Source organism: Taurulus bubalis (genome assembly GCF_910589615.1).
Source record: "Taurulus bubalis genome assembly, chromosome: 7".
Taxonomy (NCBI): Eukaryota; Metazoa; Chordata; class Actinopteri; order Perciformes; family Cottidae; genus Taurulus; species Taurulus bubalis.
In genome coordinates, this window is record NC_136595.1 from 7,015,103 (window position 1) to 7,034,651 (window position 19,549).

Sequence of the window (19,549 nt, forward strand, 5' to 3'; positions counted from 1 at the left end):
TATACATATACATATACAGTATGTTTTCCTGTTCTCCATCACTCAAACGATTATCTCTATTTATCATATAAACATTTGTGACTGGTAGGACTGGTTTTTAATTTAAATTCTAGCATTGGTAATATTGTAATATTTCTCACCAAGGTGTCCACATTTAAGATTAGATAATTATGTATTTATGTTACGGCATTAAAGGGGATAAAAAAAAAGTTTTAAAAAAAGCTAGTGAGGCCTATAAATAAGAGTAAAAAGGAAAGCTGTAACTAAACATTTTGATTCACAGTAGTGGACGTAGAAAATATTAATATTGAACATCAGTATTTCAGTATGTGCGAGCTACTGAGCAGTGATAATTGTAAAGTGTGACATCAGCATGAAGGAAGCTGGACCTGTGGTATTTTTTATTTGTTGTTTTAGCCATAATAATGTTCTACCTGCAAGAATATAAAAAATACTTGTTTCTTGAGCATAGCAATGTGATAAAGACATCACTTTTAATTTGGGTACAACTTCTGCTCCAGATTACAGTGCCAATCATCATAGAAACTGGGAGAAAAAAAATTGAGCATCTGTGCTTGGGCATTAATCAAACTAAACCTGTCTTCATATTAAATAAAAACAGTTTTGGATGATGGAATTCAATATACATTATACAAGTGCGTTAGGGTTAGTGAAGGATTAAATGTTTCACAGAAAGATGGCGAGCTTAGCTGTGAAGCCTCGTGTGAGAATGAGGTATTAAATAAATGGGAGAGCGTCCAGCTCAGAAAAACACAAAGATCAGTCCTTGTCTTTCTCTTACATCTAACACTTTTATTTTACTGATCCTCTGTGATTCCTCTTTCTGTGTGACCGGTTTGAATGAATGACACCAATGCTTTTCTGTGTTTGGAGACTGAGTTTCATGAAGGGTTTGCAATTGCAAATTAATTAACATAAGGGCTAACATTAAGGGCTTTTTTTAAAGGGCTTTCAGCATGTGTTTTGTTTTGTTGTCAAAGAGTTTTAATAATAATAGCTGTTTCCCTGAGAGGCTGCAATCATACTGTCAGGCCTGGACTAAAAGGAGGACCCATATGCAGGGGATATCCGTATAGGCACACTTTATTGTTTCCTTAGATCCTCTTCAACGAGTGAAAAAACATTAGGCTGTGAAAACAACTTTCTCACTAAAACTTCAAACATAAAACGCTCCCGAAGGAGGGAAGAAAAACAACTTACGCACAAAAACTTTCGGGAAAAATCGAACTACGACTGTGGACGCGGGCTCTGGTGCATGGACAAGGAAAAACACTTTGGCACAGGACAGAGGGAAGACACAGACTATAAGCACATGAGGGTCATGGGGAACAGGTGGAACCACTCAGGGATCAGGGGAGACAATCAGACCAGTGACACATGAGGAAGGGCAAGTGACCTGAAACGAGAGGAGAGTCAGGCTTCAAAATAAAACAGGAAGTTACGAGACAAAAGCCCAAGACAAGACAGCCCTCACCGCGGTGTGACACATACAGTTTTTTCAAACAGACAATAGAAAATGTCAATGACAAAAACACTCAATGAATCCCTTTGAGAGCAGCTCTGGTATTTTAAATGCTATTTTAATTTGGCCTGCAAACATCCAGTTATTTGATACGAGGGAAACAGAGATTTGCAAATAAAATCAACCCACATATGTTGGAGCCTTTTAGACCAACTTCAAAGTACGGAAACTACTCCAACTAAAATAAAAAATAACTAAATGTGATTTACAAAGTTTATTTTCTACATCATATATATCGGATCCAACCTGTTACTTCTATAGAAATTGAGCTGTTGTAGGAGGAAGCAGTGAACCATGAAACAAATATATATATATATATATATATATATATATATATATATATATATATATATATATATATAGATAGATAGATAGATAGATAGATAGATAGATAGATAGATAGATAGAGAGAGGAAAAAATAGGCATAAATGAAGGCAACTGGTCAAATTAAAATCCATTAAGACATGTAATAACAAAATCTCACTGACATCATGTGATACTCATTGCAATTGATATACCAAAATCTTTCATAAATAACTTTGAACTTCAGTCATCTTTGCATCCTGCTAACTGTTCCTGGATCTGTCGGTTAATTGGAAGTTCAAAGCAAACAGACCTTTCTGAAAACCCGCCCTTCCTCAGCTGTCGTCACATTCCAGTCTGATTGGCCCAAAGCCCAAAGGGTGTCCCTTTAAAGCTCCTGATGAGCTGAAACAGTCAGAAAGCAAAAAGCACTCTGAGACTCACATCGGGCTAACACACAGACGACTGAACTCACTCTCAAATACTGCAACTGAAAGCACCGGAAAATGTGTAAAGGATTAGCTGCGTTGCCCCAGAGCTGCCTGGTGAGGTGAGAACTGCATCATCACTTTACCTTTACCTGTCATTTGAGAGTGGCTCATTAATCTGTTAATATATTAAAACGCATGCTGTCGTTCTCGGGTCAACAGTTTCCATCTGAATGAACATAAAGTCTTTAAGTTCATTTTTTTGTGAATTTTCTACTTTCTGAACTGAATTGCTGTTTTGTGAAAATCCTTTTTGAACTGAAGAAGCTTCCAAGCTGTTTTTTTTGTATGCTCCCTTCTATGTTTTGAGTATATTTTGCAATAGCTTGTGCAGATTATTCAAGAGTGTTTTGTCTTGCTTGCGGTCTCAAACCTGAAAGGAGCCCAGAGACATGTTCTAAACCTGCAGTGGAAGAAAACCTTTTTACAACACATGTTCACCATTGGTTGCAGTTCATGTTTTGTTTGTCATTCAATTACATTGAATGTAGCATGTTTACATTCTAGATAATGTGCAAAGTAACTTTATAACTTAATAAATTGTTGTACTGAATATGAAACGACTAAATCAGCAAAAGAAAGTGCAGAAATTCAAAAATAACAATATGTCCATTTAGTTTTTACGCTGTAACTGCTACTTTTTCCTTCATGCTGCCTCCTTCAGAAACAACATGGAACCTTTTTGTTGCAAATGAATGTCTGAATTTCATTAATCAACCTGACATACACATATACGTACAATATATCAGAGTAATCCTTATGAAAGCTTAGATAAACATCATGGCTGGATTATTATTACTTCCGTGTCTAAGGAGTTAAAACAAAGACTGTGTCACACAAGTCGTCTGCTTTCTGTCATCCAGGGCGAAGGAGATCAAGTCGAAATTGGGCATTTTACTGCAGAAGCCAGAAAATGCCATCGACCTCATCATCCCCTACCCCGAGAAGGCTGAGAAGAAGCCAGAGAAGCAGCAGAAGTGAGTCTCTCTCTGATTAATGTCTGTGGAGGTGAGGGACGTTTGCTGGAGTGTAAACCAGATCATTGATGGTAAAGTGGCCAACAGAGCCCAGAGCAGGTACGAGATACGGAGATCAACGCACCTTCATAAACCTCTCTCGACACTGACTGGGCTCAGATGCCACGGTTTATGCCACAAAGCCTCATTTTATCAGGCATCCCCTTAAAGACTGGGTTACAGATGATCTATACGATGTAGAAGAGGTTGAACTACTTCACTTGTTACTTTTTCTACCACACACCTATACAGCAATCTTTTAAGTGGAAATATGCCATTCATGAATTTTGTGGCAAAAGTTGGTTTAGTTGAAACAACTCAGCACTTATTTCCTACAAGTGACGAGGCTTTGTCTTAGTTCCTTTTGTGGTGGAGACCGGACACCTCTTTATTACTCTCTTGCCACTGCAACGCATGTGGATCATTTACATCTCAGCTGCTTTGGAAGCAGCCGCATGTCTAAATGCTCCCGCGTCTGTGTCTGGTACACACAGCAGACACGACCCATTCCCGGTGGATGTTTCCCAGACTTAAATCTCTCAGCAGAAATCAAAGCATCGATCAAAGGATGCAGCCTGGTTTGGGGAACTGCGGAGAGAAAAAAAACCCGTCAAATTTGTATTTATAGCTTAGTTGTTTTTACTCTGTAGAGTTTATTTCGACTGCATTATGTTTGCTGACAATACAAACAGTGGTTGTGTATAGGCCTTTAGAGAATAGCCCCCTTATGCATCATTGTGGTTCCAGAGCTTTCATCAAACATCACTTTTTTTCAACCTTTTTTTCAAAAGTAGGATGTCTCTTAATGCTGATGGTGAGACAATGATAAAGACTTATTCACATTCGTAATAGTATTGCATTTGAGACTGTATTTGTAAACTGTTGCAATACTTTGAACCCGTTTTTTCCTGAAGATCACAAACTGAACTGAGGTATTTTGTGTGTGCAGGCCGACTCCTGAGGAGGCTGCTCAGTGGCGTGAGGGTCTGGACCGAGTCCTGAACAACAGCTGTAGGTCTACCCTCTCTCTCTTACTCTCTCTTTCTCTCTCCCCTTTGTGTCCCAGTGTGGGATCTGAACCCCGTTACGTTTTCTGAATATATTAATCAGAAAACGTAACATTTTTAAACTGACAGCAAACATTGCTTTCAGTGTTGGCACATATCTTGCAAAAATGTCTTCTTCTCCTCCATGATGGTGCGATTTGTCCAAACCAGCTTTTTCCACACAGCTGATGGACGCTCATTTATTTCCACACAAGAAGAATCCTCCCTTAAATCCCGAAATAGACGCATTAAGGTCACCCTAAGACTTTGTTGACGTTCGTCCAGCCAAACAATGAGAGCACCGTGATTTCACAGCGGCCGAAGCTGCCGTCTTCATTACGTAACAGCTGGAGCGTTGGTTTAAGGAGAAAACACGGCTTGGAGGTCTAGTGTCTGTCTCTCAAGGTGCTGAAACGGGTCCTCCCGACAGGGTTTGGTTTCCATAACAACAATACAACTTGTGTGCTTGTTAATAATGTATATTTATATTGCGGGTTAGACAGCACGTCACTGTTTGTTTGTTTAATTGAAGAAAGATAATGATGACGGGGTTTCAAGTATTGTCGCGTGCATAATCAGGTTTTCAAACCTCAACATTGGCAACAAAATCCAGAAAGATACAAATTAATCATATGCAAGTAATCAACAGGGATTCTTTATCAATGCTAGATTTCAAACAAACATCTCCATGCCCAACCTTATTAGGCCTGCATACTCTCGTGCCAATTTTTGATGGTGCAGAGGCGCCTGCACTGCTTAGCAACCGTAAACATCCCATCATAGCATTGAGGCCATACATACATATCTCACTTACCAGAAACCCCTGATTTCTGAGCTGATCATCTCCAGCCGCCGTAGGTTTTAAAATATTATTTGTGGGCCAGATGTTTTAGCTCGTGGACGTGGTTTTTTTTTCAACTATTTGCAACAGTCTTAACTGTTGATATATTTATCCAGGAACTCCGTTGTTTTCTCATGTAAAACTGCAACATTTGAGGGAGATTATAGTTTAAACTGTAGGTGTTGATTGGAAGACATTTACACACCATAGATTACTCTACGGTTTACTCCACAAAGTGCACAGAAAGCCTAAGAGCCAGCTGATGATTAGCTCCAATGGTTAACCGTATTTAGTGGAACGTGTTAACTCTCCTGCTAATAAGTCACTTAAGATGCCACTGCACGTCCACATACAGATGTTCCTGCGCAGCTGTTGCACTGTATGGGAAGGGACGAGCATTGGGTGGTAAAAGACCTTTCTAAGTGGCTCCTTCTGCACAGTCCTGGTCAGAGAGATGCATGTTTACAAGCCTGCGTGGATGCGCACTCTGCGTGTGTTGTGGTGAAATCTCATGGGAGAGGTCTAAATGATTTCGCCACAGTTGATTTATTGCACAGGTCTTGCAAACTGCTGCGCCGTGATTATTTATCTACGTGAGCTTTTGCATTAATATTATTCTTTATGGCTTCTCTCTTTGTTAATTCCCACGGGATTATCTGTGAGTTATTTCCTCTCAAATGCAGAACAACCCTCCCTCCTTTGGCCTAAAAGGGAAAAAATTGCATCACTCGATGTATATTATGCAACAGGAAATAAATAATGTATGACTACTCTCTGATAAAGAACATCGCAGTCGGAGAGAAATTAATCTAATTTTCAAATTCAGTTTTGAATCACTTGACTACAACTGAAATGAATTCAACATATATGGAAGTGAAATATTGTAGAGCATTGAATGCATGACAAACAAACACTGAAGCTACTATTGTTGCAGCTCTGATGCACATGCAGCCATACATTCACATTAGTGCCTGTGAGTGTGTGCTTCTCTTTTTGTTTGTCCTTGAACTGAAGGTCTATCCCAAAAAAAAAAGAGCCGCAGCTCTGAGCTATTTTGAACCAAACTAGCCATTTAGATTGCAGATAAAAACCCGAGGCCACAGCAAAAAGCTTATCATCTGCAGCACATGTTGGTTCAGACAATGGGACCTTCGCAGGCATAATCTTGAACTACAATGGTCTTTGCTGAAATGAGTGGTTGTTTCTTGTCTTATGGATCCTTATCTTGCTTTTATTTTGGACATTGTTTATGACATTTCTGAAAAGGTAATTGTCTGTTTTTGTAAATAAGTATGCATTGTTATGTTAAACTATTTGTAAAGTTTGAAAGAAGTCTCTGTTTTCACTCCTTTTTATAAATAGTTATTGATCCAAAAAAAAATCTCCTTTTCCTGATCTTCGTCCATCCAGAAAGTTTTTGGAAAACTAATACTATGAATGGGAAATGGACAATCACACTTTCCTCTATGAATAACCAAACCTCTGTAGTATATGCCACCACTTTATAATGTTTATTGGCACAAACATATCATTTCCAATACTTCACCTCTCACTTCTGCAAATAATGTAGTAAAAGCTTGTAAATATGGAATCTGGAACAAAGCTATAAAAGAATGGCTTTTTAGGCCGAGGTGTCTGTTATGGAAATGCACTAATGTATTTCAAATGTTGACGGCTTCAATATGGAAAGAGACACGAGGCGCTCATGTGATTATTTGCAAAAGTGTGACCAAACAAAAGAAGTGTTCTCACTTCACAAGCTGCATCACTGATGTACTTTAAAACTTATTTTGTCCTTGAAGTCTTCATAAGTGACAGTATATGAACGCGTTCTGACAAGAATAAGCGTCTAATCAATTTCATAACTTAAAAATATAATTCTGCCAAGCAAAGATAGCGTGATGAAACTTCAGATTGTCGTTGACAATATTTTGGACTGTACCTTTTTAATTATTAAATGACACATTTTTCATGTGTCTTTGTATATAACCTTAGCACAAATGTGACATCGGTCAATGGAAAAGTGCAATCTCAGAGGCTTGTTCAGAATGTGATCATGAAAAGGACCTTAAATAATCCCTTTTTCTATATTCTGTTATATAGCCTAATACATCTCTCTCTCTATTTCTCTTTTCCACCCCTCCTCTCCTTTCTCCATTAGATGGTCTGGCCGCTTTCCGTAGCTTCCTGCAGTCCGAGTTCAGTGATGAGAACATTGAGTTCTGGATGACCTGCGAGGACTTCAAGAAGACCAAGAACCCTGTGAAAATGGCCACCAAGGCCAAGAAGATCTACGAAGACTTCATCCAGTCTGAGGGACCCAGAGAGGTCAGGGACTCCTGAGACTTTGCTCATGTGTATGCACTCAACACCACATGGAATAGACAGAGTTCATCAAGTAGTGAGGTTTCAATTATGAGCTTTCACTTTAAAACTAGGGCTATTAGTATTGATATTGAGAAACGACATCAAACCAAAAAGCCCAGTCCAATGCCGACTCTTTTTCCGTGAAAGTAGACAGCAGCAAGTAGCTCCAAAAGTTGCTAAATCTAGCGAGAAAGTCGTCAAGTCTGCAACACTAACTAACTAAGTTCCTTCAGCCCTCCTTCCAAAGCCTCTCCCTCCCCAAATTATCCATATGAACAAATGCAATGATCGGACAGGCTTATTACAGACAAGCCACAGATACCAGATTTATTGTGTTCAATGTATTAACTGCTGTTGGCTTGTAAAGAGAATTTCAACAAACATAACAACCGTATTTTAAGAATATTACCGATCCTTGCTTTATTACCTTGTCTTGCCAAAGAATTTTTTCATGATGAGTAATATAGGCTTTATTTAGGCAACACTTCACTCCTGAGAAGCTATTTAAAAGTGAACAGTGTTGTCAAAATAAAGGGGAGATGAAATGTTTGAAATGAAAAGCTGCCTGTATAACAACTTGCATGCATTTGAAGGACGAGGAGTCTTTATCTAATCAGATGAACGATTGAGTGGAGGAGAAATACAGGCGCGCTTGAGTGTAAACAGATGAGGTTACAGGCAGAGAATGTACTGAGACTCTTAACCCCAGTGAACAGCACAAGGATGAAAACACACACACACACACACACACACACCTTTGGCACATTATCTCCAACTGCTTTAAACTAGTTGTTGTAAACATCAATAGTTTCCGGCCAAACAGGACTTGATTTAGTTTCTCTTCCACCACAGGTGAACATTGATCACTTCACCAAGGACGTGACCCTGAGAAACCTGGTGGACCTCTCTTCTACCACCTTTGACCTGGCCCAGAAGAGGATCTTCGCCCTGATGGAGAAGGACTCCTTTGGCCGTTTCCTTCGTTCCGAGCAGTACCAGGAGCTCCTGGCCAACTAAGCCAGAGCAGAGTCTAAGGGGATGGGGTGTGGGGCGGGGAGGTTTCAAACAGCAGTTGGTTCACATGAAAAAAACAATTATTTGTAATTAATTACCTTTTTGTAAGTTCAGCTTGAGAAATAAAGACTTTAATTTTACAAAATATCCAAAACAGGGCGAGAAAATTATAGTTCCAAAATAGACTGTGAAGGACAAGACCAACTTTTTGAAATATCCCTCCCTCCCTCATCCCCAAAACATATCCCCAAACACACACACGCTCTTGAACTTATATACCAGTGAGGACCTTCCCAGACAACATGTATTCCCTCTCCTCTAAAAGAAGTGAGGGTCTCCCAGAATGACCTCACTTGCAAAAACGGTGCCAAAAACCTGATTGGTTCTCACGCAACGGAAGAAGTACAGACACAACACACGTACACACAGGGTCAAGAGCCACATCAAAACAAACACCAATGTGTTTCTATACGAAACATACAACTCAATATATTCAGTTATGTCAGTTCTACATCTTACTCAACATACACTTAATCCGCTTTAAACATGATCTGACTTACACAGGGTGTTGTTGCATGGATGGTTTTGTGTAAAGCTTGACCTCATCGACTGCCATGCATTCTGGGAAGCCTCAGAGATATTATTTCAGTGCCTGGAAAGGAAATGACCTTAATCCATGAGAGAAATCCATTGGGGAACTCTGAATAGAATGGTGGTTACACACTTGGCTGTTTTAAATTAATTAAATGCTTTCCAGCAACAACCACATATGTTGTAATCTAAATTAAAAAAAAAAGAACCTGTAACAAAGTGGCCTCTCTTCTAGTATCAATGCACGAGTAATAGTTACCACATAACTCTCCTTTTGTCTCTTCAACTCTCTAACACTCATATAGTCACTCATTTTGGATTGTCAGCAAAGCCCCCTTTTGGTTGAGATGAATCCTGGGAGAATCCTTGAGAATAGTGCTGGCTAGTTCAGTGGTCGAGCTCCTCGGCTACCAATAAACTGCATGTTGCTAAGATGGGAAAATCAAGTAGGAGGGAGTCTGAAAAAAAGAGAAGTGAACAGAGCAGCGGTTTTAACAGAGAAAGGTATTTTTCCCATGTGATGTTCCCAAAGTGGTAAGTGAGCATTACGAGACTAAAAAAGGTCCAGATCTGGTTTAAGTGCTTATTCACCAGTGAAAAACCTGGCGGACAGATCTTGCAGGTACACTAAACAATGCAAATGCTGGCTATTGAAAATCATTTTAAGGTGGTCTTTGAGTTACAAGCCATGGGGCCCAAACTTCAGTTTAAAGTCATAAAGGACATTTAAGGAAAGAGCACTGCAATCAGACAAGTAGATAGGAAACCATCGCAGTTGATAAATCTGACATATGCACTTTTCACTTTTCATTTATTGTTCGGGTAAACGCTTAAAACCACAAGTTATTATTCACTACATGCTGAAAGAACATTGGTTCACCTGACTCACACTAAGGTGAGGCATAGATGGATGCGATGGTGGATTTGTTGTTGGTGTGAAATGAGTGTCCTAAATGTACACTTTCGTTGAATGTAGCATCGTTTAGTGTGATCATATTTACTCTTTAATGCTTTTTTATATTAAACAAAAGCAAATGTATTAACCAACACAATAATATTGTTATCTAAATATTCAGCATTGTATAAGTCCTTATTTCTCCTTATTACGCAACTAATTCAAGCTGAAAAACTAAAAACCATCTGGATCAGGAGTTGCATGTCTTCTAACTTGTGACTAACAAAAAGGGCATTGGAATGACAAACAGATCTAAAAAAATCTGAGAGATGTTTTTGCATTTTAAACATCATTGGCAAAGGGCCATTATGACACGGATTAGCCAGTCTGGTGTCATAACCCTGAATCAATAATCACCTAACAGAAAAATCAAAGGACTTAAACAGTGCCGAGTATGCATGATTTGATGTAGTCTTGCATGTAACCTCTGGAGTTAATCATATAAAAATATATATATGCATACAATTCCTGAAGATGTATTTATTTTTACCTGTAAATATCAACTATTTACAACCAACTGTGTCTTAAGTTATTCTTAAATACAACAATGGAACCCCTGATTATATGAATGGAGAACAGGCAAGGACTATTCCCAGAATCTTTTCACTGTTATAAAAGAGGAAAACACCGGACTTTCAATTGTCACTTTGTTTTTCTTCATTAGATCCCTATTCTTAATTTGTATGTACATAGACAGCACATGATTGAGTTAGAACTGCCATTAAAAACTCCAACGTACTCGGAAAGTGGATAACAATGCAGATGCCACATAATCAAGTAATTTATGGAAAAACATCAAACGTGGTGCCATGTGGAGTTTTCTTTGAAACAAAAGTGCATTTCCTTAAAACATTTGCAAAGTAAATTAAAGTGTTTCAAATTATTAATTGACCATGTTTACTTGCAGGCAGCACCTGTTGCTCAGTGGAATAGTGATTGGTCGGCATGTGGATCACATTGTATGCGTACTTGTGAACATGCTCTAGCTAAACGAACAAATGAGATTGGAGTATATTGGAGTGATATGAACATGACCCCCACACTAGCTCACCAATGTTGAAGGCACATCCATGTCAAATGTTGTAGAAATTGAATAACATTTGTAGTAGTTGGGGATATCTGTTTGCAAAAGGTTTGGTGGGCCGAGGTCTAAACTTTTTACAACATTTCCATAGAAGTCTCTTGAGTAGTTCTGGAAATATCTTTGTCACTATCAAACAATCAGGACTGAAAACAAAGGGGGGAAATCCTTCAAACTCTCAAAGGAAAATAGCTATTTCAGAAGATATTACAAAAATCAGTTGCCTCCTCAGAGTACAGTAATTGCTTTAAAGATCAAAGCAGCATGTGAAGTGTATGACTGTATGATTAAAAAACGTCAGATGAGTGAAAAACAGAGCGGACGCAGATGCGGTTGAGTAACTGGTTGCCAACACAAACATTTCCATGTAAGAGGCTTGCATGGAAGCATCCGTTAATACCACACTTCCGAGAAATAGATGGAAAAAGTCAGATGCCTTTGGTCCCAAAAGGAGGTTGTGACATTTTTGACAAACATGTTGTTATGTTAAACAAACCGCTTTATACAAAAATAAAAAGGTATACATATTTCCCTAAGAAATGTAGTAATTTTCATGCAAACAAGTACTGTATCTATTACTGTTTTTTAAACCTAGAACTAATATAATACATTGAGATTCAAGCAAATGAAATACATGATAAATACAATGTATTACTCTGATTACAAATCTAAGTTTAACCCGATACATGAGCTGAGTTTCCTCCAAATGTGTAAAAAGATGAAGAATTACACTCCGACAGCATTACCTGATTAAGTTTTCCTAAAAAAGTTTCCATAGAATAAATCATTTCTTCTGCTTTTCCTGTAGGAATGAATAGCCCTCTGAGCACAAACAGACTTTCAGACATATTCAAATCTGTAGCAGACTTGTGATGAGAAACCATGTCCATGTTCATCTGTTCTTGGGAATCAGCGTCAACCTATTGGAGACCTCCAAGTAGAAAGTGAGTCAGACATATTGCCAGTTATACATGGTCTAAAATAGTCTGTTGACGGTTAAAACTATAATAAACCATAAAACTATACAGCGCTGTTTACTCAGGCGTCATAAACAGGCAGCTTCCCATGTGCTCACTGATCCTGCTACACCCACACATCTGATTGCTAACTTAGTTCCTCATGAAAAGCAGCAACTCTCCACAAGTCACTGACAACATTGAGGCAAAGAGTTCTCATGGCTTCAGGGCTTGAGAACACTATTGCTGAGGGACTGCCAACCAAAATGGATGCTGATGTTGATCTCTTTTTTAAAGGAAAAATGATTTTGCTGACTAAGTGAGAGAGAGATTATATTTAGGAACAAGAACAATCCAGTCTCACACCCAATTTGCCAAATGTTGATCAGTTCCCCACATCGTCCGATACCGATGCACCGGGCTTTCAACTAACTGTAAGGTAAACCCACCAGCATCATTATTTAAGGATCGGAGCCACTACCTAGTTTAACAAGCGACGTAGTTCAATTCAATTTATTAATAAGCCTGTATACAATCAAATATACAATATGACTGAAAAGGTATAGGCAGAAGCATAATGCTTATATATTAATATCCTAAATTCTTATCAAGCTAATTAACCCTCAAGATAATTAGATAGAGAAAATAACAAAATATATACATATGTCATTCACACTTGTAACCCTCTAAAATGTTTTTTATAAACAATCATTTTGAAAACCAAAAAAAACGATCATGTTAGCGTTGTTCCAGAATTGAACTCCTACAATAGAGATACATCTTCTTTTAATACCTTTTTTTAGCTTTTTGTACGATAAACTTTCAAACATCTCTCAAATCAGATTAACACTCATGTATTGAAAACAACCTGTGTACACAGTCTGGCAGTGACTTTGCTTTAGCTCTGTACATTGTTTGCATTATTTTATAGTATATAAGTAGTCCGCACGGGGCGAGTGGGAGGCGTGGTTGATGGTTCAAACGAACACAGGACTGTATTTCAGGAGGCCACTGATCGTGTCCAGTGGGAAGCTAAAAGCAAACATTGACATTTCAGTCAGTCATTTGTCACGAGGGTCGTTAGTCAGTCAAGTTAACGTCAGCCACGCTCTCTTCCTAAACCTGAGTGGTTTAGTTGTTTAACCTCCACTTCTTGTGAAGACTGAAGTGGGGACTGAGAGGGTTGTCCCTTCAGCATCCAGTCTCTGACCCCGTCGGCTGCAACAACAACATCTGGATGTGTAAGCAGTGTTGGTGGCATCCAAGTCGGCAAGCATCATCAGTGACATGGATGGGATTTTGTATTCATTGTTTAATCCCTGTGCTCACAAACTGATAAAATATTAATGAAATTGTACCTCAGTCCGTGAAGACTGATAAATTAAGATCTAAATGCATACAAAAATACAGCTGTGCTTTCAGAGCAGGCAGCAGTTGTCACAGCTGAATTACTAAACGTGCGGTCAGCGGCCGTCTCTCTGGGGGGAGAGAGGTCGCAGGTGAGGAGACTGAGCGTCGTGCTACAAAAAGCCAAGTGGTACAACAGCAGAGGAGACGTGCCAGGGGACGGAAGACCATCTGTTCTTCGCTTCCAACAAAGACAACAAGCTGACTCCATGGCACATGCACAGTACATCTCAATAAATGATCACCGGAGGGACGCGTAGGACAGTAAGTGCAGTGGAGCAGCAGTCTACTCCACTGTGTCCTCGGACTGGGAAGTGGTTTGCATCCCCTCAATCACCGTATGACACCTTGTGTGCAAGGACGTAATCAAATATAAATAAACTTTCATTAAAGTGTTTCATCTGGTACAATTTCCTCAACAAATTGTTGCTTTTATCTCCTCAACCAGCTAAATAAGGTATGGTAACCTAAGCTTATACTTTACGCCATGGCAGATGCCAGGAGAGATACAAAGGATGCGTTTCAAGTCATTTGCAACACAAAATGAGATGTGGAAATCTGTGAGGTGGAGAAGGATGACTGTTGGAGAGCTTAAATAGAAAAGAATCCAAATGCAAAGTATGGAGATTCAAGTCAGAAAGAATCAATCACCTTAAGTGCTGCTTGCACTTTCATATCTGCATATTTCATCATAGTCTCCCATTGTTACTTTTTGGTTAATATTGAATAACCAATCTCTCAATTGTAACCTCCTTTATCAGTAGCAGTTAATGCAAAGCGTGCAATTTCATGTCATGTTGGATTGATTTAGAAATTACAAACGTGGTGTCAGGTCACATTTAAACCCAAATCAACCATGGTTGTCACGAATGCAAGATACATGCTCATTAACACATACATATATATTTACATGAATAAAGCCAAACGAGGTCTGCAAACTACAAGTAGCCTACAGATCAGATCAAACAGGAAGTAACCGTTTCTTTAACTTCCTGTTTATTCTCTGACGGCAGCTGAAAACAGAATTGACAACAGTTTTTTTTTCAACGCCCCTGTTGCTGCCGCCTGCATGTCCACTTTCCAGGCGAGGTAGCAGCTCACCTCGAACGTTCCTAGTGACTGTGAGCCAGCATGCGCAATAGTCGAAGCAGCTAAATGGAGGTCAGCGATCAATAACTTTATTATTTACACCTTTGCTTTTCCTAGTGTAACACATCAAATTGTCTTTGAACAAAGGCCCGCCTCCGTTTGCACGCTTGTGTAAAAAATCTGACCCATTAACTCAAAGCAGATGGTGGGGATTCGACATGAACTCGATACCTTCTGACAGCAAGTCCACTGTGGAGTTTACCTACATATCATTCTTAGCGAGAACGAAACACAACTCATCTTGGTGGATGAATAATTCCATTTTGCCGCTGATTTTGTGCATTTACAAGGAAACGGTGGCATATCTCAGTGAGCAAAGTGTCACTATGTGTCCATGGCGACAGATGTTTCTAGCGGAGAGTGCACAACACAGCTCAACCCGTTTACTCTTTCACTACCATGTGTAATCCCTACAGCCAAAGGTTCTGACTTCATGTGGAGCGGGAAGATGGAGCTTTTTTTTAATTCAGTCATCTCTCACCTGTTCACCAGCTGGCCTTCACACCTGCTCCTTATCAGCTAATCAACCTGCTGGCTGCCCGCTCAGCTGCACTTCATCCTCTAATCAAGCGTCCTGTCTTTAGGGCACTCACTGTTCAGACTCAAGTGACAGCTGGCTTTGTGACCCTGCTTGTCTTTTTCAAAGCCATTATGTCACTCGCCATGTAACATGTTTTTGCCTCTATAGTCTATAGTCTAGAGTCTGTGATAAACCTCACATCATTATTTGAACATATAGCACTTGCAGAAGTAGCACAGATTACGTCATTTATAGAGCGTCGTGGATTGCCTCAGCCTACTTGCTATTTGCCACAATTAACAAAGCTACATGCAAACTCAATAAATGACTCATTCAACAAATGGATAAAAGGGACCCAATGGCAATAAGGTTAACTACACAATTACATTAATCAGAGACTTTAAGTTGTGTGATGAATGGCTGCAAAGTTGGAGGGAAAGGCCACTTTTCATTAGTATTTCAGTTTTGTCAACAATGCAGGTCAATCTGATAGTATCTTTTTTCATTGGACAAATGTCCTCCTGATATGGTCAGTTTACAGTATGATTTTTTTTTTTTTGTGTGTGGATTTCTCACAATTGTCACTGGCCATCCAAGCTCCCAGGCACCCATGTATTCTGCATTAATAGCTGTCATTGTCATTATTGAAATGTAAAATCAAACACAATACTAGGAGTCACCATCCACGTCTTTTATTTGGTAAGCGTTAAATGTGTTACCCTGTGGTGTGAGGATGTTTCACTTATTTCATTGCCTCCTTTATTCTTAATCAGCCGTTTTTCGGACGATAAGTGGGAAGTAGCCTTTTTTTCATTTGGATGAATCGTGATGCATACAACTTATTGTATTGTAGCTCAGGGGGATGAGTGGTCGTCCTACAACCATGAGGTAGCCGGTTCGAGCCCCAGTCCCCCCATAGCCCACATCTCGAGGTGTCCCTGAGCAAGACACCCAACCCCCGGGCGCCCCCCATCCAGGGATGGGCCAAATGCAGAGAAGAATCTCCCCAAGGGGATTAATAAAGGATACTTTCTTCTATATTTCACTTTTAGGTACAGACTTTTATACTGAAAACCGATATAGTTATATAAATGTCCAATAAGAGTTTAATGAAAAATGTATCACTGCACACAATCAAGTGTCAAAACATGGCTCAAGGCTGTCACAAACCTGCTATATAAACTTAAGTTAACGCCAGCTCAAAATACAAAGCAATAAAAAAACATTCACAGTGAGATGAATCCCTTTAGCCCTGCAGTGTTTATTATCAAAGTATCTCAAGACAATCAACCAGAGATCTAGACCTGCAGCCCCAGTGATGTATGTACTGAGCTAACGCGCTGGTCGCTTGGTGGAGATAAGTGGCTTTGTGTGTGCACATGTCGGGGTGTACGTGCTTCCTTGCATGCACGATCACATCAGAGCACCAGATCCTCCTGTCGGGTTTTAATTAACAGGCCTCGCAGCTGCTCGCCGTTGGTAAGGCAGGAGAAAACATTCAGCTGAAGGACGAGCCGGAACGGACTCTGGTTAGTGTAACAGCTGCAGGCGAAGAAAAGCACACAAAGAAAAGTTTCCAACTGACCCTCTGTACATGCAGGGGCTGGTAAGTTGACATTTTCTGTGGCACAAACTCTGGTCTTTAAGGTCTGACAAGGTTCTCGGCCGTGTGCATAAACATCAAATCCTTTAGATGCCCTGTAAAACTGTTTGAGTCTTTTACATAGAAATCAGTCTTTGTATATACGCAACCAGAAAAAAACAAGGAAGGTCACAGTGTTTATCATACATTGCAATCCGTTCACTCATTCACAATACAAAGCAATTCATGAATTGTTACGTACTGAACCTATTTTTTTTTAAGGGGAAATTCAGATTTGAGATGATACTTTTGCTTACTTAAACACAGATCCAACTGTACATCATTAACTCATTTAGATTCATTTAAACTACAACCAAAACATTCACACAGACGCCTTGATTGACAATTGAGACCCCTTGAAAGTCTTAGTTACCATATTTGTGTAGCTCTCTAAAATCACAAGACAATTAATTGTCACTTGCAATTGGTCCGTAAAAAATCATTCAAACTGCAAAACATGTATTCATATATACTGTATATAATAGTGAGTGCACAGTCGTACAGTTCGTTGGGGAAACAGATGGACGGGAATGCCACCGCTTATCTTACACACTGCTTATAGGGCAAGATTGATTTTTACCAGGAAGCAAACAACGGCCTACGGTTGATAATAGTGAAAATGTATGTTGACAATACCCGAACAAGCAACCTTTTTCTATCTTGCCAATAATAATACATATAATTTTATGACTAATCCCTAGCTGCTGGCCCCCTCACACAGTCCTCCTAAATACTCCTACCCTGTCACTCATTCTAGATTACCTAAATGAAGCATACTTAGGCTGATATACAGCAATATATCACATACACAGCAGTATCCTATATCGGACCGCAATCAGGATGTATGTATTCATACCATTTTATGTTTGTGTGACTCTTGCTCAGGAGGAATTTAGCTAAAAATGTCACTTTTTCTCAAAGGATAAATGAATCGGCAGCTCAAGATGTTTTCAAAGACTAACCCATTTTGGGCCTGCATGGAAAAGCTCCTGGAGTACTAATCCACTTTGAAGTGGCTGTGTAAGAGTGTTTGTGAATTATTAACCCAAGCACTTTTTTTCCTCCAGATTCTGCCTTTTAAAAAACATCCACGCATTTATTTTCTATGTTTGTGCCTTTTACTAAGCTGCAAAGCAGGCAGACTGAATTAGCAGACAGTAAATATTTAGACATGTTTTCTCTCTCCACGTCTGTTAAAATTAGATTTGCAGAAGATTAGTTTTTAGAAAGCTTATTTACTGTATGGTGTGTCATGGTCCCAAATGTGTTGCCCTTAAATAGGCATGGAGTTGGACAGTGAGTGTGAATACAGCTGCAGTAAACAGTAGAGGTATCGGAACAAATACGCCATCGAGATGAAGCGGAGCTTAGCGGTAGTTCAGGAAGGAAGACCCTACACTACGGGTCGTTCATATATCGCAGTCTATTTCTTCATTACGGTAGCAGCTGATGAGGGGGGCGTCCTCTTGTCAGCAACCAACCGAAGGCATCACGGTGTCTCTTAGCCAATCAGATCGTTGCTGTCAAACTTTAAAGGTGTGCTCTACTCTCTGCTGTCAGTTGTCATTTCAGCGTGGAAATGAAGACGACCCTCTTCCACCCCAGTCACCTCCAGGCAGCAGGCAGTCAACTCCTCACTCATCACTGAAGGACAGCTACTCCCTTCTTCACCACCACCAGTGTCCGGACTCCAGGGGGGATTCTGCCGGGTCAGAACTCAGCGTCCCTGCCCCTTGTTTATCCTGGTTCAGGATAGAGTCCGATCGCCAAAGACTTTGCACTTTTCATTGTTGCACTATTCATTGTGATTCCAACGGAATAAAATTATTGTGAATTCGGAACAAGTCTCTCCTGATTGAACCAATATTAAACACAGTTGAGGCCTGAACTATGTGGGCGAATCACAATTATTGTTGATGAAAATAAAAATAGAAGATTTTTAAAGTTTAAAACTTAGATTTAAATGTCAGAACTGTTTTGTAAACATTATTATCATTATTGATTTCACCACGTCCACAGGATTCAGATCTTGTCTTTTAGCTTTGCATGCTGGGATGTCTGGCACTGATTCATGAAAAGATGATCAAAACACAGAAAACTGATCTGAGGTGGAACGAACCGACCAGTCAGCTGCTGCGTGGCTTTTTTTTTTTGGTCAGATGTCAAGTCGGGTAAAACCAAAGTTCTACTCAACAAAAGAGGTATCGGCCATAGAAAGCCATCATTTTCACACATCCTATCAAAAAAGAAAACTGTCTAATTATCTCGACATAACACGTTAGATACTTATCTTGTAATCACAAAAAGAAAAGCTCTAGGTTGAGTTCGTAAAATCTTAAAATCAAATCGAATGAAGAACAACTTCTTAGCTATTCAAAAGTATGAAAATTCAGCTCATTAGTCAAATATTACTTTTCTAAAACCCTACAATTACTTTTGATCAGCATGGATTGCTAGTTCACTTAGAACACCTCACAGTGAACGATGACCCTGATGATTCCCTCCAAACTTCTGATTTGAATTTAATGAAATCACATTGAGAACATCAGCCCTGTCCTGACATGGCTGCATTCTTAAACTCGTGAACTAAAAGGAAACCATACCAACAACACACACATTTCTGATTATC

The 19,549-nt window shown here is 39.5% G+C and overlaps 1 protein-coding gene across 1 annotated transcript; it reads left to right on the plus strand.

The window, feature by feature from the left end:
• Positions 1–2,353: 2,353 nt before the first annotated feature.
• On the plus strand, positions 2,354–8,622 carry rgs5a (regulator of G protein signaling 5a; the record flags this gene model as incomplete). The annotated part of the gene is made up of 5 exons (XM_079220507.1): positions 2,354–2,397; positions 3,199–3,312; positions 4,301–4,362; positions 7,400–7,566; positions 8,458–8,622. The coding sequence occupies 5 exons, from the start codon at positions 2,354–2,356 to the stop codon at positions 8,620–8,622; spliced, it is 552 nt and encodes a 183-aa protein (XP_079076633.1).
• Positions 8,623–19,549: the final 10,927 nt, after the last annotated feature.